Source organism: Grampus griseus, assembly GCF_964374135.1.
Source record: "Grampus griseus genome assembly, chromosome: 16".
Classification (NCBI taxonomy): Eukaryota; Metazoa; Chordata; class Mammalia; order Artiodactyla; family Delphinidae; genus Grampus; species Grampus griseus.
Genome location: NC_139010.1, coordinates 81,492,004 through 81,519,012, shown reverse-complemented (window position 1 = coordinate 81,519,012; position 27,009 = coordinate 81,492,004). Strand labels below are relative to the sequence as shown.

At 45.5% G+C, this 27,009-nt stretch overlaps 1 protein-coding gene across 3 annotated transcripts in view; it reads right to left on the bottom strand.

The window, feature by feature from the left end:
* The window catches only part of DOCK1 (dedicator of cytokinesis 1), a 526,850-nt gene that overhangs the window by 96,918 nt on the left and 402,923 nt on the right, over window positions 1-27,009 (bottom strand). For all 3 annotated transcript variants that reach the window (XM_082673365.1, XM_082673366.1, XM_082673367.1), the window contains exons 30-32: window positions 20,182-20,260; window positions 11,853-11,953; window positions 1,426-1,484 (exon numbers count right to left, since the gene is read on the bottom strand). In XM_082673365.1, coding sequence (XP_082529491.1) covers window positions 1,426-1,484; window positions 11,853-11,953; window positions 20,182-20,260 — 239 coding nt within the window. The remainder of the gene's footprint in view (window positions 1-1,425; window positions 1,485-11,852; window positions 11,954-20,181; window positions 20,261-27,009) is intronic.

Here is a 27,009-nt window from a genome sequence, read left to right as displayed (position 1 = left end):
AATGTTGGGTAGTATTCACCAGTGCAGGCATCTTGACCTGGACTTTTGTTTGTTGTAAGATGATTCAATCTCTTTACTCATTATTGGTCTGTTCAGACTTTCTATTTATTCATAATTCAGTCTCAGTAGGTTGTATGTTTCTAGGAATGTATCCATTTCTTCTAGGTTGCTGGCACGTTAAGTTTTCACAGTAGTCTCTTATGATCCTTTTTATTTCTACGGCATCAGTTGTAATGTTTCCTCTTTCATTTATGATTTTATTTTTTTGAGTCTCCTCTCCTTTTTTCTTAGTAATTGAGCTAAAGGTTTGTCAATTTTGTTTATCTTCTCAAAAACCCAACTCTTAATTTTATTGACGTTTTCTATCCTCTATTTTGTTTATTTCTTCTCTAATCCTTATTATTTCCTTCCTTTTGCCGACTTTAGGCTTAGGCCTAGTTTTTTTTTTTGGTTGTTGTTGTTCCTTGAGGTGTAAAGCTGGGTTGTTTATTTGAGATCTTTCTTCACCAGTAAGCCAACACTATAGATCAATGGACCTAACAGACATATACAAAACATTTCCCCTAACGGCAGTAGAATACACATTTCTCTCAAGTGCACAAGGAACATTCTCCAGGATATGTCACATATTAGGTCACAAAACAATTGTTAACAAATTTAAGAATATTGAAATCATACCAAGTATCCTTTCCTACCATGATAGAATAAAGCTAGAAATGAATAACAGAAGGAAAATTGGAAAATTCACAAATACTTGAAAGTTTAAAACTGCACTCCTGAACAATCAATGGGTCAAAGAGGAAATCAAAAATTATCTTGAGACAAATGAAAAATGAAAAGACAACATACCAAAACTTTGCGATGCAGCAAAAGCCATACTAAGAGGGAAGTTTATAGTGATAAATGCCTATGTTAATTTCTTCTCTTAAACACACGTATCCCTTATTGTTTTGATTGCACAAGTACTCAGCCTACCACCACCTGGTGGCAGGATACCTAAATACAGGGTCTAGTTTTGAGTTGGAGAATAAACCCTTTGGAAGGTAGATTATGTGAAACTGAATACAATAAGTGATGGACTATATAACAGGAGGATGAGCTACATGCTTTGATTCATGAGAAACGGAGAGAATGGTAGTTCTGCCCAGGAGCAAGAGTTCCAAGGCAGAGCTCTGCTCACCTGACACAAGAGGGCGCTCTATTGACTTTTCTGTTTTCTCCACCAATCAGATTTCCTTCCCTTTACTTTGGTCTCCCATCTCTTACTCACTGAAAGCACTTACTGCAAAGGTAGCAATTGCTCTCGGAAGGACAGAAGCTGTTCAGATTTTTAAGATGCCCCAAAGCTGACAAACAGGGCCAGTGGCATCGCCCACCACCGAGTCATGACGTTCACCGTGATGCCCTGAAGTCCCAGTTACTCACCAAGGTTGTACCACATGTCCCTGATTTCGAAGCCAATCTGTCTCCTCATATCTCCGTACCTGAAAACCAGGGACAGGAAAAACGCTGAGTCACTCTATGGAGCATTTGAAAATCAGACTTGGATTATTTTTAAGTGCAATGAAACTCTCCCGTCCCTGAGACAAATAAAGAGAGTGTCAAAGCATCAACTTCTTTTGCCACCAAAAGGAACTGAAGGAGGAGGAATCCAGCTAGGGATCTCATTTTCCCATCACCACAGATTACATAAGATCCTCCCCTCTGTGGAAACATGGGGGAGGTAGTGGAGAGAAATGAAAGTATTTTCCTTTCTTCAGTCTCTAATGGCAGGAGAAAGAGAACCTGGCTCCTTGGCTTGAGGGGGAGTTTGTTTTCCACGCATGTTATAAGCATCCAGGAACCAGACACCAAATGACATCCTACAGCCCGGCACACAATAAGCAGTTCTCATATGTTAAATTAAGCCCCGGAGTCTTAGACAATCAGAGCAGGAAAGGCCTCTTTCATACAGCTCCCACTCCTGGCTCTTTATCATTTTCAATGTAAGGAAGGGCTTAACACGAAAAGATGTCAACGAACATTCCCCTGTTTTTATGTACCAGCAAAAATAAATGCTAATTTTCTTCTCAGTGGGTCAGCAGAGGGGGTGTGTGTTTCATGAGTAAACAGAATTTGATGTTTCAGAAGATAAACCTTTATTAGTTTGTGAGCAATTTAACATTTTCCTTTATTGCCTAAGGAAAAGGCTGATTCTATTACAAATAATAATTTGCAAAATTATCCTACAGTGTTACAGTGTAGCAGCTGTGTCGTGGCGCCTGCTCTGTGCGTCCTTATGTCAGCTCATGTGGGAAGAAAAGCTCTGATTACAGATGACCGACTTGTGACTCCACAGGTTGAGATCCGGCTGGTAAATCAACAGCCCCAGCTGGCTGCTACCCTTTATCAAAGCCTCGGGTACCCTAAGCACCCGTCTGTCACTTACAGGAGGAAAGGACAGCAGACCCTGTGAGAACCTCAACCAGGAAAGATGAACGCACCCAGCAGCTCCTCTTTGGAGAATTCAACCTTGGGAGCATCACAGCCGGACAGGCGCCAGGGCATTCACTGTACCCGTGGAGAAACTGAAGTGAGAGGGCAGTGTTGTACCCCTTCCTCCGAGGACAAGCTGGTCCTCTGAGGTGAATGTACTGCCTTCCAGTCCAGCCCGACACCAGGTGAGCGCTGGTGCAGGTAAATTCGGTGAGTGAGAGAGAGGGGATCTCTGCCCAGGAATGCTCCCAGCACCAAGCCACAGGGAGCAGGGACCGGGCCACCCTTCTGCGCCTAGCTGGCACCCAGAAGTGCCCCAGGGGCACAAGATCTGAGCGCCAGCGAGGCGTGCACCCTTTTGAGGCTTGCAGAGCCGTTTTCCAATCCCCATTTTGCTCCTGTAGGAATGACAGAGGGGTCCCAGCACCCAGGCCTGGAGAGGATGTGGGTGGCTGCATGATGACTGGGAAGACCGTTCTCTGGGCATTTACCAGGAGAATAGGATCGGGGACAGGAAAACCACGCTCCATCCAGGGCAGATGCTTCCTCCTCAGGCTGGAGGGGTCTGCGCTGTCCAGGGGGATAAGCTGCCTTTCAGGGGAGCAGGTGTCTGGGGAGGTGAGGAGTGTGGCATCGCAGGGAGGACCCCGAGAACGTAAACACCCCAGCCCCTGCTGCCAGGTGTTCAGACCTCAACACAGAGAGGCCGCCAGAGGCCCAGAGGAGGCGAGAACCTGTCCCAGGGGTGGGCCTGTCACTAACTCAAGCTTAAAGACTCTTAACTGCCAAGCAACTCCTTCTCAGCCCGGAACAGTATCTCTTGAAAAGTACGAATGGTTAAAGCCAGGCCGGCCTCCATCAGTGTCTGCGCCTTGCTGGCCCCTGACTCAACTTCCTCTCCCAGGTCTTACAATAATTCAAATCAAACCCCAAAGTTCAGAAGGATAAAGCGCAGGGCAGCCTTGGCAGCAGCGGGCTCACAGGTTGGGTTTGGATCACCAGGAGTGACCCAATGGATGCCTCAGGCCCTACAGTGACTGCTGTCTGTCCAGTGCTGGACTTGACCCGGGGACCCCAGGAGGCATGTGAGGAGAGGGAAGCCGGCCCCGTCCTGTCTCTCCGCCCAGCGCCTCTGTCCCTGGTGCCGGCGGAGCGCGAGGGGCTCACGGATGCCTGGGTTACATCTTTCAGTGACGCTTCACTGTCTTCTACGTGGGGAACGACGTGTCTTCACAGTATTTCAGAAAGGGGGGATTAGCAAAGATCTGAGTGCGCGTCGCTCAGGAGAGCACAGCCTCTGGCAGAAAGGTGCTAAAAAGGCCATTGTAATAGTCAAGTAAGACACAGGTGCTCGAGGCTGGTACAAGATGAGTACAGAGCTGGAAGGTAAAGGGCAGGACCGAATCTCTCCAGCAGTAAGATTGATCTTTCCTCTCATTTTAATAAGAAGGCAGCTTTGACAAATCTATACACTTCTCAGCGTAATCCCCAAATGGAGTCACAGCTGTCACCAGAACTTAAGAGGGATTCCTGAACCATTTGTAATCCTTGCCCCAAGGAGGAGAAAAAAGCAGTAATGGAGTGTATCTGGGATCATGCTCCTACCTGGAGAGAGAATTCCAGAGCTGGTGGCAGCCTTAGAGATCGTTACTAAGTCCATGACTAATGATTTATAGTTGAGGGAACTGAACTAGTCCTGCGGGGGAAGCAAAATGACTTGGCCATGGTCACAGGGCAAGGGGAGAAGAGAGGGCACAAGTCTCCAGACTCCCAAAGAATTCCTGTTCTTCACCCCCAGCATGCATCTCGAGGACCAGAGAGGGCAGACTTCCACGATGTCGCAGCACAGCACTGCGTCTCACCCCTCAAAGTGCATGTGTGGTGTGTTTCATGTGATTTGATTCTCACAGTAAGACCACAAGGTGAGGAAGAAGACGTTCCCGTAGCTATCTTCCCACTGAGGAAGCAGAGATTCCTGGGGGTGAAATGACGTGCCTGTTTCTGCAAAGCCGGAGTCACCTGGTGCTTCCCACCACCCCCAGGTCGCCTGTGCCCACCCACAAAGTGAGTGGACAACTCCAGATGGCCAGCCCGAGGGAGCCCACAGGAGGCATCCTTTAGACAGCCCAGGTAGATCGCAGATCCCACATCCAGGCCTGTAACTCTGACCCAAAATAGCATGACTCTGGTCTCTGAGACCTTACCTTAGCACCTGCTTTCCTGAATCTTTGCCCCCAGAAGCAGAAATCCCATGTCCACCAGAGATAGCCCAAGCCTGGGGGTAAGACCAACCTGAGACCAAATCTAAGCACACTGGGAAAATTACCTGACCACTCTGACCCTTGGTCTCCCCATGTGTAGTACTGGGATAATGACGGCATGATGCTCATCTATCTCCCAGGCCTTTGGGAGAACGAGGACACGGTGCCCTCATCTGTCCTAACAAGCAACGAAGCCAGGCTGGTCCTTCCTTTAAAAGTTCAGAGTGGGCCTCATCACAGCATCCCCTTCATGGTTGCAATGGTCTTTTAGATTAATTTGTTCTGTAAGCATTATTCATTGTTTAATGAATTACTAAATGCTTACTGAAGGCCAGGCACAGAGCTAATATGGGGCCACTAATATAATGTGGGAAAGAGACACAATCCACAGACCTGAGGGACTATTAGCATGCAGCAGAAATGGGCATTAAACAATCATACGAGACTCACACATATATGTATATATAGTAGTTTTTTTGGTTATTATTTATGTTTTTTTGGAGGCCATGGTAACAGTTCTTTAGGAAAAACTGGAGGAGTGGGTCCAGGTTGGCTGTGGGAGGAGCTCTCTTAGAGAGTAATATTTACCCAAGATTTGAAGAAGGAGAGGTGTAATCCAGACAGAGAGGGGAAGAGACCAGCAGGTGCAAAGGCCCTGTGGCAGGGGGGTGGGGGTAGGTGAGTATACGGACCAAAGAAGGCAGTGAGACTGGAGGACAGGGAGCTTGCCTGACTCCTTCCCCTCAAGAGGAGGGGTGTGCTGTGAACCAAGGCTGCAGAGGCAGGTTTATAAGTTTTTTTTTTTTAAGTTTCAAAAACTCTTTTGCAATAAGAAATATACTTTACTAAGCAGCATGCATAAAAATGTACGTATACAAAAGTTCTATGAAATAAGACTTAACTTTACTACCTGCAATCAACTCTGATGCTTCCTTATATTCTATTTCACTGAAAAAAAAAAAAAAGGGGGGAAAAAGGTATGTTGGTCTTGGGTCGTGTGGGTTGACTTGTGTACTCCATAAAGATCTGTTAAGCCCTAACCCCTACTACCTGTGAATGTGACCCCCTAAAGAGGGTCTTTACAAGATGTAATCCTGTTAAGATAAGGTCATGCTGGATGGGGCGGGCCTTAAATCCAAGAACTGGCATCATTATAAGGAGAGGGATACATTTAGAGACACAGACAAACAAGGCTGAAGGCCACGTGAAGAGGGAGGCAGAGACGAGAGTTATACAGCCACGGCCACGGAGCACCACGGATGGGGGCCACAGCCACGGAGCACCAAGGATGGGCGCCACCCACCCCCAGAAGATAAGAGAGAGGCACGAACAAGGTCTTCCCTCTGAGCTTCCAGAGGGAACCAACTCTGCTGATGCCTTGGCTTCAACCTCTGGCCTCTGTAACTGTGAGGCAATAAATTTCTGTTGTTTCCCTTAGTTTGTGTTGTTACATTATGGCAGATGACTCTAAGAAATTAATACAATGGCCCATTAAGTTGCTATCCCAGCCCAGTGAAGGGCTGAGATGCACAATTTAAAAACTGCTGTCTTAAGGAAAGAGAACAGAATAAGAAGGCCCAACACCAAGACTTGAGGAGCTGTTGCACTAATGGGTGGAGGGAGGAGTCTGAGCCTGACAAGGGAGCGGCGGAGAGGCCAAAACGCTAGGAGGGAAACCTACAGAGGGGTTCTGGGAGCCCAGGACAGAGCTGGCCCGCAGCCAGCATCGGGAGTGGGTGTGGGTGTGCAGTGAGAGAGGCACGGAGGGAGCTGGAGGGAGATGATGGGTGGGGTGAGACACTGTTATTTTTATGGGAAAGACTGGTAAGTTCTGGGGAGGTGGGAGGAGATGGGACCCCAAATGTGACAGATGGGAATAAGCCTTACTAGACACAGGGGTCTGATGTGTCCTCCACTGCATGAAGTTATCACGTTCAATAAAATTCAGCAGCACTGGGCAGGGGGATGAGGGGGTGGTGGTGGTGGGATGAACTGGGAGATTGGGATTGACACATATGCACTAATATGTACAAAACAGATAACTCAGGAGAAACTGCTGTATAAAAACATAAAATTAAAAAAGTTTTTTTAAGAAAGAAAATAAATATGTGCACACAAAAACATTCAGCATCACTAAAAGAAGATGTGGTATATAGTTACAATGGACTATTACTCAGCCATAAAAAGGAATGAAATAATGCCATTTGCAGCAACATGGATGGGCCTAGAGATTGTCATACTGAGTGAAGTAAGTCAGACAGAGAAAGACAAATATCATATAGTATCACTTGTATGTGGAATCTAAAGTATAATACAAATGAATTTATTTATAATACAGAAAGAGACTCAGAAAACAAACTTATGGCTACCAAAGGGGAAAGGGACTGGAGGAGGAATAAATTAGGAGTATGGGATTAACAGATACACACTACTTTATATAAAAGAAGTAAGCAATAATGATTTACTGTATAGCACAGGGAACTATATTCACTATCTTGTAACAAACTATAATGGAAAATAATCTGAAAAAATATATAACTGAATCACTTTGCTGTACACCAGAAACTAACACAATGTTATAAATCAACTATACTTCAACTAAAAAAAAAAAAAAAAGAATACAGCATCGCTAATGCATGTGGGACACTTAATTAACTCTTCGAAAAGGACCTTAGCACAGGTTACAGCTTGTTGAGTCCATCTCCTTGGGTCCCCTTCTATTTCTTAGTACATAGTGAATTTATCTGGAATAATTTGAGTCTCTTGGGAAAAAAATTAGCACAAACACAAATAATTTCCTTTTATAATTTGGAACGTTCAACTCCAGCTTCAGATTAGGTCGCACTGCAAAGCAAGGCTTGCCCCTGTGTACTTCTTTCCTTTTGGTTTCCCTAAAAAGTAATGTGTACAGTATGAATTAACACACTGATGTTTCAGAACCCAGTGTTTGGAAACACTGTGATATTTTGGTCCAGTAGTGAAACCTGTCCTCTTAGAAGAGGCAGTGAGCTGAGGATAGACTTCTATAGGAAAAATGAAACGAACCAGAAAAGGATGGGAAACATCCCGGGACCAACTGGGGAGAGGGTACCATGAAGAACCCACATTAATCTACTAGGTTCAAATCCACTGACCTGGGCTTGGCCATCACGCTTTACCCTCTCGGGCTGGAATTTTTAAATGGGCATTTTATGCTTAGAGCTGCTGGAGGCCCAGTCATGAACCCCTTTCCTCTTCAAGAAGGCAGTCTGGTCGTGAACACAGAAGGCCAGTTGCAGTCACATCGCCCCATTGCCCCAACGCTAGGACACACGATGTCTTACAAACTAAAATGGTCAAGCTGGCAGCTAATCCAGAGCCAGCTCTTTCACATTTGACTCACGCTTCCGGAGCCCCCGTAACGTACAAGGCGTGGGGGATGGAGGATGGGACATTCAGGAAGGTCAGGGTTAGCATTCTGTCGCCTTCTCTGTCTTTGTTAGGAGTCACTAGCGCCAAGGATGTCTGAAGGTGAGTCCGTTAAATGTTCTCATTATGGACTTCGCTTCCTAGAGGTTATTTATTTTGTGGATCATTGCCAAATCTTGTATTCAGTTTGGGTTTGACTTAATCAGTGTTCTGCACGCTACATGGCCCATTCTTTGATGTTACTCCCATGTGCTTTGGGGAATGCCTTTGGAATAAATATCCTAATTATCTCCCCAGCCTGGGTCACCAGGAGGACGGGAAGCTTAACAAGAGGGAACGAACAGGCAGATCTTCTGATACTGGGATTTTCTGTTGTTCTGAGCCACAGCGCTGTGGACCAGGCCGGCGGGAGGAGGTGCAGGCCGCGGCGGAGAGGAAGGGCCGCGCTGGGGGCAGAGGGGGCTCACGCCGAAGCCCTGGGTTGGATTCACAAACCCTACAGCAGTAGACGAGCCGACGTGGACAGCCAGAGGCTACTAAACAGGGGGGCATCACTCCACTTTCAGACCCCACGGCCTTTCCCTCTAGAAGAAAATAACCCCCTGAATTACGCTCCACTGTGCCGGAAACCAGCAGCCCGCCATTAGCTCAGACGCCTGGGGTTAGTCCCCGTGTCACCTGGTCCCTCGCACCTTTACCCCAAGTTCCGATCACTCCAGGCCCGGCCACTCACTTAGGCTTCAGCAACACAGAGCATTTCTGCTTACAGAGTGGGCCCTGCCCCTTAGGACGCGATGACCCCTTTTGGAAATGGCTGTTTGCTGACAAGGGGGTCAGTCAATCAGTCTGGTGAACATCTCAGCCACCTTCGCCACCCAGGCCGAGTCCTACATGCCCACCTCCGGGCTGCCAAGGCGCCTGGGGAGCACTTCCGTTCTACTCCAATCATGTAATTTTGCACAGCTACCTGCCCCCTAGACGGTGAACTTTGTATCTCTGGGCGCCAAGCACCAGGACTCTAGTGCCATGAGTACATGGCACAATGTGAAACCAATTAAAACATTTCTAAGGCACTAGAAAATTTAAGCATTTGGGTAGGAATATCTCCTAATATTTCTCATGCAGGTTTTGCTATTTAGAAATTAAAACTGCACATGGATGATAAAGTGTTTAAGGTGTAGCAAGAGGCAGGGTGAATACAACAAACAGGTGAACCCACGTTTTGTCTTAGCCACGCGGCCTCATAGGCCGGGAGCGCTTAACATAGACGCTGGAAATTCCTTCTCCTCCGCGGCCTGTCATGGCCACACGCTGAACCTGTGCCCCTGGGAGAGGGCCCCTCGGACTGCACAGGAGCTGAGACACTCCTGCAAAGACAATTTCTGAAATGTTTGGGGCTTTTTCCCTCGGGGGATCCATGAGACAATTTCAAAGGGAAAATCTGGAGTCTCTCCTTGCCACGGCTGTGAGAGACAGAATTCTAAAAGCCCGATTCAGAGGCCCTCTGGGAGGGGTGACACCAGCTGGCTGTGTTTAATTTTCCTTGGCTTTGAAGCCTCAGAAGGCACAGCACGATGTGGGAAGCAAACGTTTTCTCTGGTGGACAAGGCCCTGTGTGGTGAATGCATGTATTGGTGTCGCTCTAGCTTAGATTTTAACGCTCTCACACCAACAAGGAAAGGGCCCAGGGAGAGAGACGGGCCCCGCCCTGACCGGAGAATGTTCAAATCAAATGGTTTTATTCTCCAAACCGTGAAGGAGACGTCAGCTCTTTTCAGGCAGATTTCCGGTTTAAACGCAATTCTTCTCCGCAGGCATCTCTAAGGGTAGGATGCGCTACAAGCTTGGCAAGGAATGGGCACCAGTGTCGGCTGGAGCTGGGTCTGGACCCCGGCCTCACCCCACGTGAGCACTGCACACAGGGGGGCAGGACAGGATAACCAGGGCTCTGGAGGGCTCTGGTGGGGAGAGGCTAGGGCCGAGTCCTGTGTGTGCTGGTTACTAGTGTTTCCATTACAAACAGCTTTCGCCATGACAGCCTTTCATCAAGGACAAGCTGGGAGCCACCCCTAACTTCCTGGGAGCACTGAGGGAATGTACATTTCACAAAGCGGTAGCATCCCTGTTGAGCCAATCCCCGGAAGGTGCTGCCTAGAAGAGTCTGTCTCCTGAGCCAAGATGAGGGATAAACGCTGCTGGCTCGGAGCAGGGCCCATCTTCCCTGCCATCGCCGCTGGGCACCCACTGGGCCCACGCCGCGCGGGGTGCATTTCCCTTTCTGAAGAAGGAACACTTGTCTCTATCAACGGCCAACAGACCAGTCATTCAACTGCGGAAGCCTGAAGGAAAGACGGCCCGATGTTTTGTTTTGTTTTTGTTTTCTTTTCGGCTGCTACACGTGGCATGAGGGATCTTAGTTCCCCGACCAGGGATCAAACCTGGGAAGCAGGGAGTCTTAATCACTGGGAAGGGAAGCCAGGGAAGTCCCAAGATGACCCGATGAAAGCTGACTTTTAGATGGCTCAGGGAAGGATTTAAGGTTCTAAAAGCAGCCCAGCTAAACGTCTCGGGCTCTGAACTGCCCGAGTTAGAATGACTCAGTGTGAGACACGGGACCCTGGTTCACAACCTGCTTCACTTCCTCGTCTGGAAAATAAAGATGATAAGACAACCTATGGAATAGTTTTGGTTTTTGTTCGAATGATTCTATGTGAAAAATGCATAAAACGTTCTTAGAAAGTCACTGACAGGTCACGCGTGCTCTGTAAATATCGGCTGAACTACTTCTTACTCCCCAGGGATAGTGTGCTTTCCATTTGGTCTGCAAGGGAGACACACTCTCCTGGGTTACTAGGAGGGCTGAGCGGCTGTCCCCTTCTGAGAGGCCCTGGAATCTCTAACCTCAGTGATGGTACCAGGCTGGCAATGCCTTGGGACCGTCAACACGGCTCAGAGGGATTACGAAGTGATGAACAGGGACAGATGACTTAGCAACGTGATGTACTGATGGAAGGGGCCCCCAGAGAACTGAGACGCTGGTGAAACTGAGGTAGAGAGAGAGGTGGCAAGGCCCTCAGAGTGCCCAAGGGTTGCAAAGAAACCCACATAAGGGTTCTTTTGCTGACCCTGGACCAGGAGCTGTTCGGGATGCAGTGCTGAAGGAGCCAGGCAGGGATCCTGGCTTCCCCCGGGCTTCTCAGACGTTTTCAGGATAATCCAAGGGCTAGTTAAGCACTTTCAGATCTCCTGCCTGGAAGAGGACCGGGGTCATCTCTTGCAAAGAAGGAACCCCAGATGACTCATCACTCTGCGATGAGCTGTTCCACAATCCCAAGACGCCAACAGCTTCCGTCAGAAGCTTCCTTGTTTGAACAGCGTTGGAGAATTAAGCGACACAGCAAACCATACGTGGTGTGACATGAGCACGGTGCACAGCAAAAGCAATTATCTCCCGAAACTCCCATTCTGTTTGGTGCTAATAGTCCTGAATGACACTGACTGACCTGCAACCCACCAGAATGAAGCTGTAGTTTTAGATCTGCATTCATGGGTTACAAAAGGCAATACTCAATTCACGGTGTGAAACCACCCTCTCGTTACACCATGATTACACCTCAACTGGTACTCAGTTGGCTTAGAAGACGCAAGAAGACTGTGCTAATAGAACTGCAGGCTCCTGCCCGTGCATTTGGGGCTACGCGGACTTACTTGTTAAGGATTTTCCCTCTCTTTGCACTTGAAAAATTCTCCAGCTGCAAGGACTCTTGAGTGAGGAAAGCGACAGCCAGGTGAAAATAGTTGTTCCACAGCTGAAACCAAAAAGGGGAGATGCTAAGGTGCCGAACCGATTAATACAGGATCTCAGAAACGCTCCGAGACGTTTAGAATAGCATTTGCCCAGCACACACTTCTGAAAGGTTTGGAAGCCGCACTCTCTACATACACATTGCTAACAGCCACCCACGGTGTGGTTCAGGGCTGAGCATGGGCTCTGACAGTGCATGCAGTCAGATCCCAGCCCAGCCACTTACGTAGGCAGGCACTCTAACCTCTCTGTGCCTCGGTTTCCTCAGGTAAAGTGGGAATTTCAACAGTACCTACCTGAGAGGACTGCTAAAGGACGGAGGGAGTAAAGACATGCAGTGCCCATCCAATGGTGCCGGGAGCATGGTAAGCACGTAATAAATATTAGCTGTTATTAATACTGTATGATGGAGCCCCTTACCTCATGGTACACAGCAAGTCCCCTACATATGAAGGAGTTCCGAGAGTGCGTTCGTAAGTCCAACTTGGTCGTAAGTCCAACCAAGTCAGCCTAGGTACCCAACTAACACAACCAGCTATATACCACTGCTTTTACGCTTGCTTCCGGACGTCCTGGGCTTGAAATAAAGATACGGTACTACTGTACTCTATACAGTACTGTAAAGTACACAAAAGCACAACCGACTGTAGAGGATACACGCAAGGGACAATGTACGCCAGACGCGTGAACTAACGTACGTGATTGGACATGCGAATGCACATTTGCATTTTTGAAAGTTCACAACGTGAAGGTTCGTAGGTAGGGGACTTACTGTGTAGATTTATATAATTTATCATTTTTATGAGACTAAAAATATATACACACTAGAAAATTGAGGAAAACGTAAAAAGATCCAACATTTCATATTTCAAGGACTTACAGACTGTACGTGGCTTAAATGACAATTTACTATAAAATCATTTTGTCCTCGTGAAGCTCTTCACTGGAAGCTCTGTGTATCTGGACACAGTATCCCATAAAAGTGTTCTTCAGTAAGAAGTGTTATGATGGGTAGATTCCTGAAGTCATGAAACTAAGACCCCCTGATGAGGTCAATGTTTAAGACCAGGTGAAGAAGATTTAAATGAAGGATGAATTCTTGGATAATGAATGGGGACTTTTCGCCTGAACTCAATATATGACACGGGCACACCCCTCACTGCCCAGGGGAGAAACCTGGGACTTATGCTGGGCTTTGTCCCTCACAGCATCCCACCGTTTCAATCAGCAAGTCCTTCTGCTTCCCCTTATAAATCCCTCCCAGGCCCACCCACTTTGTCTCAGGGCTGGGGTATCACCCACCCCAGGTCAGCATCATCCCTCACAGACCAGAACATCCTGCTTCCTGTTTCCTGTCCTCGCCTCGTCCCACAGGGCAGCCAGAGGGAACTGACACTAATCTGAGGGGCCACACCCCAGCTCAAACCTCTTCAGGAACTTCCCACACGTTTCCGGTCAGAACAGAGTTTGAAGGGGAGTCCCGCTGCCTGGTTCCCTCTGCTTCTGCCTTGCAGCAGCCTTTCCATCCATACTCTGCACCCTTGTCTCCCCATCAGATCCTCGAGCTGATGCTCTCCCCACCCCTGGGCCTTTGCAGATGCCGGGTCCACCCCCCTCTCCTCCCTCACTGGGTCTTAGCATACCAGGACCAGGTGTGTTCTGCCCTCTCCGCGCCCTCGAGCACCTTGGTCTGTCCCTACAGTCCTGCCCTAATCGTCCTCCCTTTGCACTCCACGATACACAGGGTGGGGGCAGGATTCCAGTTCTGGGGCAGAGCCTGGCTCAGAGTAAGTGATTCATCAGGAATAATCAATATTTGAGGGATGAACCCCTGGGGATTTCTCAAATGCAAATGAAAACTCTATGGACACTTCCTCCAGATTGCTTCCATCTGCATCCTCTCTCAGAGGGCGGCACCCGAGGGTGGGCGAGCGCAGGTGAGAGATAAGCGGGGAGACCCTCCCCCTCCCCCCCGGGAACTGCAGCAAGGGGCTCGGAGACTGGCCATCACAGATACTCCTCAGCGGACCATTCCTGTAAAACAGGATATTCCAGGGGAACTTTCACCTGCTCTCAGTGGGAAAGAGCTGGACAGAGTTGCCATCACATGTCCAAGCTCCAAGGTGCCTTCAATGATCTTAGGAAGAAATTTGTGGGTATTGGTTTTCTTATTTACAAAACAGGGATAATATTCATTGCATCAAATGAGATGGTTACACAGAGTTACGTAAAAACAAGGTGTTAACAGTAATGACTCTATTTTCAGCGACCAGAGAATTAAGAGGAAACTTCCCAGCATGGATGTAGCTAAGAGTGCAGTGGGCTTCATTTATCCGGTGCTCCTCAGGAACTGGTATTTCTTCTGGAACAGAGCAGCTCATTCCCAGGTAAGGGCTGGTCTTCCCATTTCACAGATGAGGTTCAGAGACTTGCTCCAAACCACAAAAAAAAAAACACGTGAAGCAGAACAAGGGTCTCCAGCGGGCCATCCTGGACCTCACAGGCCACATTCTTTCCTGCCCACAAACGCACTTTCTCTTTTAGGCCTTTTTCTGATAAAAGGGGTGACTCAAGTCAATAAAGTACAAGTCGCTTCCTTTGTTTTTGGAACTAACACCTCCCTGCTATCGCCACCCACCTCCCAGCAGTGCCCTCCTCTCACAGCACTGGCAGGGGTCCCTGGCCACGTCTGGGTGAGGGGCACCACTAGAGCAGGACCCAGAACGTATTTTAATGTATACCTGCTGCCCATAAAAACAACATCGACAAAAATATGAATGTGTCTTTTTAAATGCCAGTTTCACTAACTCTATATTCCTTCTCTTCACTCACACAGCGGCCAGGACGACAGCTGAGCCGCAAGTCTCCTGAAAACCCTGCCCTGGGAGATATTTAGGGGAACTGCGTAGTCCAACGCCCTGAAGAAGGAGGTTCCCTCGTGGCCCACGTGCCTGGCGACTCAGTTTCCACCTGTAAAGCAAGACTGGGACCCACAGGAGATTTTTACATCCTTAGGAATGAGGAGGCTGCCTATCGTGCACCTCAAAAATCCCCTGGCCGTTGTCAGAGCCTGAACAGGACGAGGGGGCCCCCAGGAGTTGGGAGCATCTGGCATGGGGGGCAGGGGTCATGACTTCTGAGATGCTCCTCCCAAGGGTGCAGCCTGGGTCTAAGCACTGGGGAAACTGAGGCAACCCAAGTGCAGGGCCGTCTGCAAACCCAGACCCGGGCTCTGCAAGAGTGCTGAGGACAGAACAGCCAGGAAGGAGTGAGCAACTGTTGTAGCCTGAAGGAGACGAAAGACACACAGAAACTGAACGCATCGGGGGAGGGAGGGATGAACAGGAGGAGGATGAGGATTTTTAGGGCAATGGAACTGGATGCAAGTCATTCTCCATTTGTCCAAACCCACAGAGTGGACAAAACGTCTACAGTGTACTGTAATGTAAAGTAAGGACTCGGTGATTACGATGCGTGAGTGTAGGTCCATCAGTTGTAACAATGTACCATCTGGTGGGGGATGTTGATAGTGGGGTAGCTTCGTGTGCAGGAGGTGGGGGTCTATGGGAAATCTCTTCACCTCTCTCTCAATTTTGCTCTGAACTTGAAACTGTCATTAATAAAGTCTTTAAAAAAATCACATAAAAGTACAAACATTAAAAAAAACAAACCCTGTAAGCTACGCATGATTTCAGATGTGACAACTAACGGCATTTGTGATGCTGACCTCTGAAGGATGGGATTGGGACGACTGAACTTGAATGTGGTCTGAGGACTGGTTAGGGGTGATGAGAAAGTAAGTTTCCTTTGGTATTCTTACTCTAGTTAGGCAGGGGACAGTCTCTGTTTGTATGAAATATATACTACAGATCTGGGGAGGTGACAGGGTGTCAGGCTGGCAGCTCACTAGGATAAGGTTAAGAAAAAAAAGTTCTTCGTACCATACTTGCTGGAAATGAGAAGCAGACTGAGGAGGGACAGAGGGAAGCAGTAGCAGCCCACAGGGATGACTAGTTAAAGGAGAAGGAAGTGTCAGGAGAGAGAACTGTGCAGGGAATGTTAGAACATAAAAATGCACCTTGTGGGAGCGGCCGCTGCCTGGACCACACGCTGAAGGCGGCCTCGGCCACATGGCACCCAAGCCTCCCCCTGGGGGTGGGAGGGTGGGAGCCCCCCAAAGTGGAACAATCAAATGCACTTCACACTTGCCAAGGGACGAAGGCCAAAAGGGCTCATTGCAGCCAAGGTGTTGGGCCTGAAGGGAGCGTCCAGAGGACCGTATGCATGAAACAATGCGCAAGCTCAGCGATAACCAGTAAGCCCACACCCACCGCAGTCACACCTGAAACACAGCCATCTCACGTGACAGGCACGGCCTACACGGATAAAAGAAAACCTAATGAAGGACACAGAAAAAGGCCTAAATATTCCTGTGTGGGGTGGGAAAAAATAAATACTGCCACGTATTCCCCGAAATGCTGTTACATTTCCCCTACAATTATTTATGAATTCAACAGAATTCTAGTTAAAATGTAGACGGCATTTTTAAGAAGTTTAACAAGGTGATTTTGAATTTCACACAGAAGAGGAAATGAGCAGAAAGAGTCAAGATAATTTTGCAATAACACACTAACGGGGAAGTCCTGGTTATACTAGCTACGTATAAAACCCATAGGTGATAACACAGAAAACAGAACTGTACCCACATGCATTTGTAATTAAGAGTTTCCTCAGTGGCAGTTCAAATCACTGGGAAAGAAGAAACTATTTATAATATGAAATAAAATTCATATGTTATTTAAACATAAAAATTCTTCTCTGCCCTTTGGACACCTTTCTCCCCTCACTGTGCATTGTATATCTGCATTAGGCATTGACCAAACCTCCCCCATCAGCAGAAAATAGCTGCTCAACCATAAAGAGAAACATTCTCCTCGCATCAACAAGACAACTCCTTAAAAGACAACATCCCTTCTTGACCTTGTAAGGGGTCACATGACCCAAGTGGATGACTTAGATCTGGATTATGTAAACTGTCAATAATATGTCATTTGATGTACCACCCTCTGTCTCAAAAAAACTTATATAAGTGTGTCTTGATTTCTAACTGACAGAACAGTTCTCAGAGCTTTCTGAGATGTTCTTCCTGGGTTATAATCCTCAAATTCAGCTTGAATTAAATTTTCCAATTCTTAGACTGACTAATTTTTTGTCGACAATAAAATAATGTGGGAAAAAGTGAAGTTAAACTCTGACCCCTAACACTAAGTATAGAAAATGCAGATGCATATAAAGAACAAGGACCAACTGTATAGCACAGAGATCTATATTCAATGTCTTGTAATAACCTATAATGGAAAAGAATCTGAAAAAGAATATAGATATATATATTTTATGTATATATATATATGTGTATCTGAATCACTTTGCTGTACACTTAAAGCGAACACAACTGTAAATCAACTATACTTCAATTTTTCAAAAATCATTAAAAAAAGAAATCACAGATGGATTAATCATTGGAAAGTTAAAAAAAAGCAGAACTATAAAGGTATTATCAGAGACTATCTACATAAAGAATAGTTAAATTTATAATCAAAGATGGATTTGCCAAGCAAAACATAAAACCCCAAAGCCATAAAAGAACTGACACATTTAACTACAGAAAAATCAAATATTTCTATACGATAAACCTAAACCCATGACTAGGCTATATCAAGAATTCCAACTTACAAAAAAGTATGACAGATAGCCCAAGAGAACAGCGAGCAGAGGAGATGATCAGACAGTTCACACTAGAAATCCTCACAGCCAGTTAGTACTCTCAACCCAACTAGCAATCAGAGAAATACCAATAAAAACAAGAGTCAACAATTTTAAAGAAACTGGTATGGGAGAAGACTCTAGACGATGACTGCTCTCAGAGAAGGCTGGTGAGATTGCAAATTGCTAGAGCGTTTTAGGTCGGTAATTTATTAGTGTCCATGGAGCTTAAAATATCTTACCAGTCAAGCCTGGCAATTATGCTTCCAGGAACCTGTTCTATAGCAATGCAGCACTGAGATGCGTGTGTCACACTGTTCATGGCGGCACTGCTTGGAAATGGGAGAAACTGAAAATAGCCTGCAGGCTATCAGTGCAGGAATGCCTGCACCGATGTTGGTAACGTTTATGTTGTGGAATATGATAGAAGTGAAAACCACGGCTGGCACGACCCAATTCACGTTCAAAACCAAAAGAAAGCAGGTCTATATATACAATGGAATATTACTCAGCCATAAAAAGAAACGAAATTGAGCTATTTGTAATGAGGTGGATAGACCTAGAGTCTGTCATACAGAGTGAAGTAAGTCAGAAAGAGAGAGACAAATACCGTATGCTAACACATATATATGGAATTTAAGAAAAAAAATGTCATGAAAAACCTAGGGGTGAAACAGGAATAAAGACACAGACTTACTAGAGAATGGACTTGAGGCTATGGGGAGGGGGAAGGGTAAATGGTGACAAAGCGAGAGAGAGGCATGGACATATATACACTACCAAACATAAGGTAGATAGCTAGTGGGAAGCAGCCGCATAGCACAGGGAGATCAGCTCGGTGCTTTGTGACCGCCTGGAGGGGTGGGATAGGGAGGGTGGGAGGGAGGGAGACGCAAGAGGGAGGGGATACGGAGACATATGTATATGTATAGCTGATTCACTTTGTTATAAAGCAGAAACTAACACACCATTGTAAAGCAATTATACTCCAATAAAGATGTTAAAATGAAAAAAAAAAAAAAAAAAAAAAGAAAGCAGGTCTAGGTCCAGATACAGCTGACTCTTGAACAACTCGAGTTTGAACTACTCGGGTCCACTCACAGGTGGATATTTTCCAGTAGTAACTACTACAGTACTACATAGTGGTTGGTCGAATTATACTCAGATTAATCACCTTCCACCCCGCCCTCCCACATTGCTTAAGGGTCAATTGTAAATGCTTAAAGAAGCCTCAAGGAGAACACACAACAATTATTTAAAAAGTTACCCGGCAGAGGGAGAAAAGGGTGAAAGGGTGGTAAGGGGCCTTTCATATTTTATTTGACGTGTGGATTTACACTGCGTAAATATTTTACGTGCATGTATCTGTGCATTAGGACGTGTGAAAACAAACATTAAGCAGAGAAAATAATAAAACATTTAAAATTGTGAAAAATAGTAAGTAACATTTCCAAATACACAGTACCTGATGTACTACTAGGTACTTAAATGACGATAGAACATTTTTAATTTAAAAAAATGATACAAGAAACAGGGCCTAGGCATTTAAGAACTTAATCTAATAAACCGAGTAGCACATTAGCTCTACATTTTCTGAAGACCATGCAAAAGGGAAGGTAGATGGTTGTCTAATTTTTGTTCTCTGGTAACTCAGTTTTGAGCCAGACCACCCTCTGGGTATACATAAATTCTTCAGGTTCCTTCTCAGTGAAAAATCCCACCCAGGAAACTCATCTGTTTGCATTTGGATGCTTTTATTTGCAAACTTTAGTAAATGAAACTACATAATGGCAAAATCATGATTAGCAGAAATATATCCGAAGTCCAGTAGAAATGAGAGTCACAAATAGTAGATGCATAGTAAGAAATCATGCCAGGGAAAAACCAATCCTTTACACACACACACACACACACACACACACACACACACACACACGCACTCCACAAGCACCGGCGAAGTAGGGCCAACATGGAAGGATCAGCTGACCACAGCCCAGGGGTGTTGCAGGGCTGGGACCTTTTGCCTGGTAAAGGCCAACTGGGGCAGCACAAAGCCGGAAGAGAATATATCAGGGGAAAACCTACATCTACAAGCAGGCTGGGCTCAGTGATGCAGACCCACTTCTCCTCCTGGGCTGACCCTCATCACATTAGGATGGTCTGAGACTATCTTGGCAGCCTCACCAATCGAGATGTGGTGGCCTTCCTGCTCAGAGTCCCTACTTGTCACTCTGATTCAAGACTTTCACTCTGAAACGGCTCCATCTCCTTCCTCGCTAAACTGAGCAAATAGCCCAAAGGCATCATTTTCAATCCTCGGGTTCCAGTATCACACACTGTAAATTCCATTTCCACACCTTAAACGGGAAAACTTAAGTTCAAGGATTAGAAATGTAAGATATGGGCTCAGACCAGCAATTTGTTTTAACATGATTTCTCAACAAAGGTCATGTCTACCTCTTCTCTTACCTGCAGCTCAAAGTTGGCTTGATCCAGAAATTTTTTGTTCAGCATATCTGCATACTGATTAATCGCTCGCAGAAAGACTCTGAAAGATTAAGAGAAAATTACATAATTACACACGTCTGCTCTGGCACCTTTGGAGGTTTGGCATTTCAACTAGCTACAATCCAAGACTGTCTGGCACGGGAACTCTCTAAGTCCTGTGAAAAGCTGTGAGGTTTTGCCAGTGAAAAGCCCAGAGAATTATATGCAGATGTTCTCCAAATTAATCAAGGAAACATGCAGAATAAAAGAAACAGACCAAAATAACAGAGCGTGAAAGTAACATATGAAAAATATCACTAAAAACCTTAATTTTTTTTAAAAAGAAAAGGTGCAAATTAAATATTTTTCTCAAGTCACAATGTATCAGTGTTACCAAATTGGTCTTTGCTTAGCTGGCTTTTTAAAGTGAAGCATTTGAAAGCACTGTTACACACTGTCAGGCTTGGAATGGTTTGGCATGTCGACTGGAAAAAAATGCACAACCTAAAAGGTGCGAATTATGTTTTATTCGGCGGACAAAACTGAGGACTTAAGCCTAGGACACAGCATCTCAGATCGCTCTGAGGGACGGCTCCAAAGAGGTGAGGGTGGGGCCAGGATCCACAGGAGTTTCTGCAACAAAGACCAGGTAGTCAGAACTTCAAAAGATTACTAAGAAATGGACAAATTCTTGGAAAGGTACAACTGTCCAAAACAGAACCAGGAAGAATTAGAAAATATAAACAGACCAATCACAAGTAATGAAATTGAAATTGATTAAAAATCTTCCAACAAATAAAAGTCAAGGATCAGTTGGTTTCACAGGTGAATTCTATCAAACATTTAGAGAAGAGCTAACACTCATCCTTCTCAAACTCTTCCAAAAAATTGCAGAGGGAGGAGCACTCCCAAACTCATTCTATGAGGCCACCATCACTCTGATACCAAAAGTAGACAAAGATATCACAAAAAAAGAAAAGTAAAGACCAATATCACTGATGAATATAGATGCAAAAATCCTCAACAAAACGAAAGAACTCAAAGATAACATAAATAGATGGAGAGATATACCATGTTCTTGGATTGGAAGAATCAATATTGTGAAAATGACGACACTACACAAAGCAATCTACAGATTCAATGCAATCCCTGCCAAACTACCAATGGCATTTTTCACAGAATTAGAACAAAAAATTTTGCAATTTGTATGGAAACACAAAAGATCCCGAATAGCCAAAGCAATCTTGAGAAAGACAAACGGAGCTGGAGGAATCAGGCTCCCAGACTTCAGACTGTACTACAAAGCTACAGTAATCAAGACAGTATGGTCCTGGCACAAAAACAGACATATAGATCAACGGTACAGGATAGAAAGCCCAGAGATAAACCCACACACCTATGGTCACCTTATCTTTGACAAAGGAGGCAAGAATATACAATGGAGAAAAGACAGCCTCTTCCATAAGTGGTGCTGGGAAAACTGGACAGCTACATGTAAAAGAATGAAATTACAACACTCCCTAACACCATACACAAAAATAAAATGGATTAAAGACCTAAATGTAAGACCGGACACTATAAAACTCTTAGAGGAAAACATAGGAAAAACACTCTTTGACATAAATCACAGCAAGATCTTTTTTGAGCCACCTCCCAGAGTAATGAAAATAAAAACAAAAATAAACAAACGGAGATTGACCCTTTGTCAATTGCTTCATTTGCAAATATTTTCTCCCATTCTGAGGGCTGTCTCACTAGGTCCCATATGTTTATTTTTGTTTTTATTTCCATTTCTCTAGGAGGTGGGTCAAAAAGGACCTTGCTAAAGCAGAAACTAACATACCACTGTAAAGCAATTATACTCCAATAAAGATGTTACAAAAAAAGTAAACAAATGGGACATAATGAAACTTAAAAGCTTTTGCACAGAAAAGGAAACCATAAACAAGACTAAAAGACAGCTCTCAGAATGGGAGAATATATTTGCAAATGAAGCAACTGACAAAGGATTAATCTCCAAAATATACAAGCAGCTCAATATCAAGAAAACAAACAACCCAATCAAAGAGTGGGTGGAAGACCTAAACAGACATTTCTCCAAAGAAGACAGGTGGCCAAGAGGCACATGAAAAGATGCTCAACATCACTAATTATTAGAGAAATGCACGTCAATACTACAAGGAGGTATCACCTCACACCAGTCAGAATGGCCAACATCAAAAAATCTACAAACAATAAATACTGGAGAGGGTGTGGAGAAAAGGGAACCCTCTTGCACTGTTGGTGGGAATGTAAATTGATACAGCCACTATGGAGAACAGTATGAAGTTTCCTTACAAAACTAAAAAGAGAACTACCATATGACCCAGCAATCCCACTACTGGGCATATACCCTGAGAAAACCCTAATTCAAAAAGACACGTGTACCCCAGTGTTCACTGCAGCTCTATTTACAATAGTCAGGACATGGAAACAACCTAAATGTCCATCGACAGATGAATGGATAAAGAAGATGTGGTACATATACACAATGGAATATTACTCAGCCATAAAAAGGAATGAAATTGGGTCATTTGTAGAGATGTGGATGGACCTAGAGTCTGTGATACAGAGTTAAGTAAGTCAGAAAGAGAAAAAAAATATCATATACTAAAGCATATATGTGGAATCTAGAAAAATGGTACAGATGAACCTATTTGCAGGGCAGGAATAGAGATGCAGATCTAGAGAACGGACATGTGGACACGGAGTGGGGGCAAGGGGAGGGTGGGATGAATTGGGAGATTAAGACTGACATATATACACGACCATGTGTAAAATAGATAGCTAGTGGGAACCTGCTGTATAGCGCAGGGAGCTCAGCTCGGTGCTCTGTGATGACCTAGATGGGTGGGATGGAGGAGGCGGTGGGAGGGAGGTCCAAGAGGGAGGGGATATATGTATACATACAGCTGATTCACTTCCTTGTACAACGGAAACTAACACAACACTGTAAAGCAACTATACTCCAGTTAAAAAAAAAAGAAAGAAAGAAAAAGAAAAGCAGATATCTCAAGTTAAGGAATTTAGTGTTTTTCATATATGGGAAGATAAGAGTCTGGGCTCACTGAAATCGTTCCTTTGATGTGCACCTCAGCTCTCTGGGGCCAGTATCCTGTGCTTTCTCGTCCTGAGTTCACTCTGGGCTCACCACAGGGGTGGCTATAATGTGATGGCTTGCTGGCTGCAATATCCTTTGTTTACTGATATGGCAGGGGGCATTTTTTTTTTTATCAATAGGTGAAATATCATCAAGCTTGGACGTATGGCTTACTTCAGTATCATTTGTCCTATACGCCAAATGCTAATTTTAGTCACTGTTTACTTGTTTAAATAAAATGAAAAAGCTTTAGCAGATATGACAGTAACTTGACAAGAGTTTTAGAAGGAATTTTAATTCACTGATTCATTGACAAGGTACCATGTTAAGAACACAGGACAAAGTATCACAGCCTTCCATACCCTGACCTTTCCTTTCCTGTGATGGAATATGTTATACAACTCAGGGCTGTCACAAATGACTCCAGAGTACTAAGTGTTTCACAAGGTTGTTTGTTCAGTAGATTTGTTTTATTACTCTGCAGAGTGTTTACAACAACAGAGCTCAGTCCTGATGCTTCTTTTCAAATGACCCTTCTCCCTTTGCACAAAGGCAGGACGCCAGAGGGATGAGCATTAGGTCGCAGATAATAAACTTCATTACACTTCCTCTGTTTAGACAGCAGGAAGCAGCCAGAGTGTAAGAGAAATCTAGGTTACTTACTAGGAAGTGGTGCTCTCTGACGACAGGATCTCTTTAGCTATGCATGCCTGGAGAAGCTCCCCAGCCCTGACAGTCCCAGAGCCACTAAAGGCCAGTTAGCCTGGGAGGAGGGAGAGGGGGAAGGTCCACCTGGGGCTTTAAGGAGGTCTCCATCACCACCTCCCACCATCACCTCCTGTCCAACACCCGCTATCACGCAGCTTTCTCTGGCATAGCTCAAAGAAAGAGGATTTGCAGACATCATTTCATTAAGAGACCTATCAGGGATCCAGGACCAAAACGAGTGTGACAAATGACCTGTGCCGGAGTTTGCTGTCTTAGTGGCTGAAGAAAACCATAGCCGGAGTTATCTGAATTCTTCCCTGAGGATGTTAAGACATAACCAGAAAGGAGGAATCGGTGCCGTAAGTGACTATTAAAGGAGGGGCATGGGCGTGCTGGCTTGTCCACTAACCAGGAGCATGGAGTGGGCAGCAGCACATCCATCAGCCATAGGGTGGCCAGATTCTGCCACTATAAGATGCCTAGTTAAACTGGAAAAATAGCTCTTCTGGCTGAGTTTCGTAATTTATTGAAAAAAAAAGCTGAATACAGGGCATTGAGGGCATCCTGACAAATTAATCCAGCACCAGGACAAAATCACTAGATCCAGGACACGACTCCTATATACAGGGCACCTGGCAACCCTAATCAGACCTCCAGCCTTGGGCTGAGGTTGCCCGTGTCATGTCTGGTCCTCAGAAGTACGGGATGCATGGCTCAAGAGAAGATGCTCTACCCGGCCCATGTGACCCTTGGCAATTGTGTTCCGCAGCACCTGGGGAGGTGCACTGCGCTGACCCCAGCAACCGGAGGAATGCCCCAAGTGTCAGTGGAGTAAAACAACTTCCTGTCACGGGGCAGAGAGGGGCTGCCAGACAGCACAAAACCACTAGGCTTCCAGCCGGGGACATTTTCTTTTTCCCCTTAACTTTTCCTTCAGCTTCAGGAATTGGCCGTTCACTGGCGCAGCCCAGAGTCCTTATGAGCTTTAAGGAAGCCACTCTCTTCAGCCCTCTATGACAATAACGACAAGTTCACTTGGACATGCATTATTATTACGGGCTAATTATTGTGCCTCAAGATAGCACCCAAACAGCTGCAAGATGCTACTTCTAATTAAGCTCTGGAACAATTTCAGCTAGTTAAATAAAGATATTGCTCAAAATGACTTTTAAAAAAAGATGCCATTCTGAAATAATATGAAGGCTGAGCAAAAACTTTTTAACGAACTGACAACTGAGAAGGGGCAATGCTGAGAGAGAGTCTATAATTTAGAGTCGCTATAAATTTTTTAAAAAGCCAGGACAAAAAAACAAATAACACAGAATACAAGTTGTAGGGGAAAAACCAAAGAGATGATCAAATAAAAACCATCATCAATGCTGCAACAGAGGTGCGCCACTCAGGCTACAGGTATCAAGGGCCACCTCACTTCTGCAGAGCCACCCAGGACACACATACATTCCATCCTACCTTTCACACTTGATAGGATTAAAATCTTAGCAACGTTCCAAGTCCACCTGAACACAAATCAATTAACTAGGCAAAAAGAAACATAACCAGAGGCTAACTTTTAGGTAAGAATATTTAATAGCTGCTGTGATTCATGAGTTATTTCTAATAACCATCAAACTGCGGGAAATAAGTAAGAAAATCGCATTAGAAACGTGTGCGTAACCATCTGCTTTCAGTCAAAGATTATGGGAAGCATCAGAGCTAAGTCAAGCGATGGGACAGCAGGGTGCCTTACTAGTCTGAAATGAAGGGTTTCAGCCCAGCTCAGCAGAGGGGAAGAGCAAGTCTTTTCTGTCGGGAAGCAATGAGAGGGAGGATGGGGTGCAAGTGGGCTCTGCTCTGCATCCCTGGTGACCCTGTCCACGCTGGGCACCGCTGGAGTTGCACTCAAGGACAGAGAAGCCCTCCAGACTGTTCCCAAATGGACGTGTTTATTCACCCGCGTGTCTGCAATGCCAAATTGGCATCCGGCACATCACATATGTTCACTGTGTATTAGCCACAGGAAAGAATGAATGGATGAATATGGATGGAGGGATGGATGGATGGATGGATGACGGATGGATGAGCTGGCCCAGGAGATCAAGCCCTGACCCACATCCGAGGGCTCAGGGAGGCTAGAATATTTGGTAGCCCCCAGCTCTCCCTGGAGTCCTTGCATTCCAAGTAGATTTTCCACTGTGGGGTTCAGCTCTTTCGAGGTTCTTGATAACCACAATTCTCATTAGGCATTTGGCATTTATGGCTGGGTACTGCTCCCCTCCACTTCTGGAGCTAGTTCCTGAATGGAGGGAAGGTCGTCTTTTACACATCAGGATCCCCCAAAGCACATCTTACCACTATGCATAGTTGGAAATGTTCTGATCTAAGGGATCATCAGTTTATAACTGCACTAACAGATGTCTCAGAGCCAGTGGTATGTCCAGGAACTCCTACCACGCAAACACCCCCCCACACACACACCCCCACACACTCAGAGCCTGCTCTAGAGGCGGGGGGGGGGAATCCACCCTCTGGCAATCTGCATTGGTCTTTATTCTCTCCATCCAACATTACTGTACATAAATGTCAGGACCCAGTGAACAGAGGTCATACCTACTGTTCATAATGTTCCCAGCTCCCAAGAACAAGAGAACGAGATGCTTGCAGCGAGGGGACCGAGAACACGGTGGGTAGGAGGCAGGGAGCAGTTGGGACAGGTGTTGCTTTGACTCTGCCAGAACAGGGAGGGAGTGGAAGAGACGCGCACCAAGCAAGTCATGCCTCGTTCTGAGCCACGAGCATGAAGTAATTTCTAGAAAACGAAGCTAACGGTGTGAGAACTAAATGCTTTCATGGATGCTGTCCCACACGGTCAAAATGATTAAGAGAAAGGGCAAGCCCATATTTCACAGAGCTCTTTTCAATCATTTTTAATCTATGAAAGGATTTATTTATAATCTAAACATTTT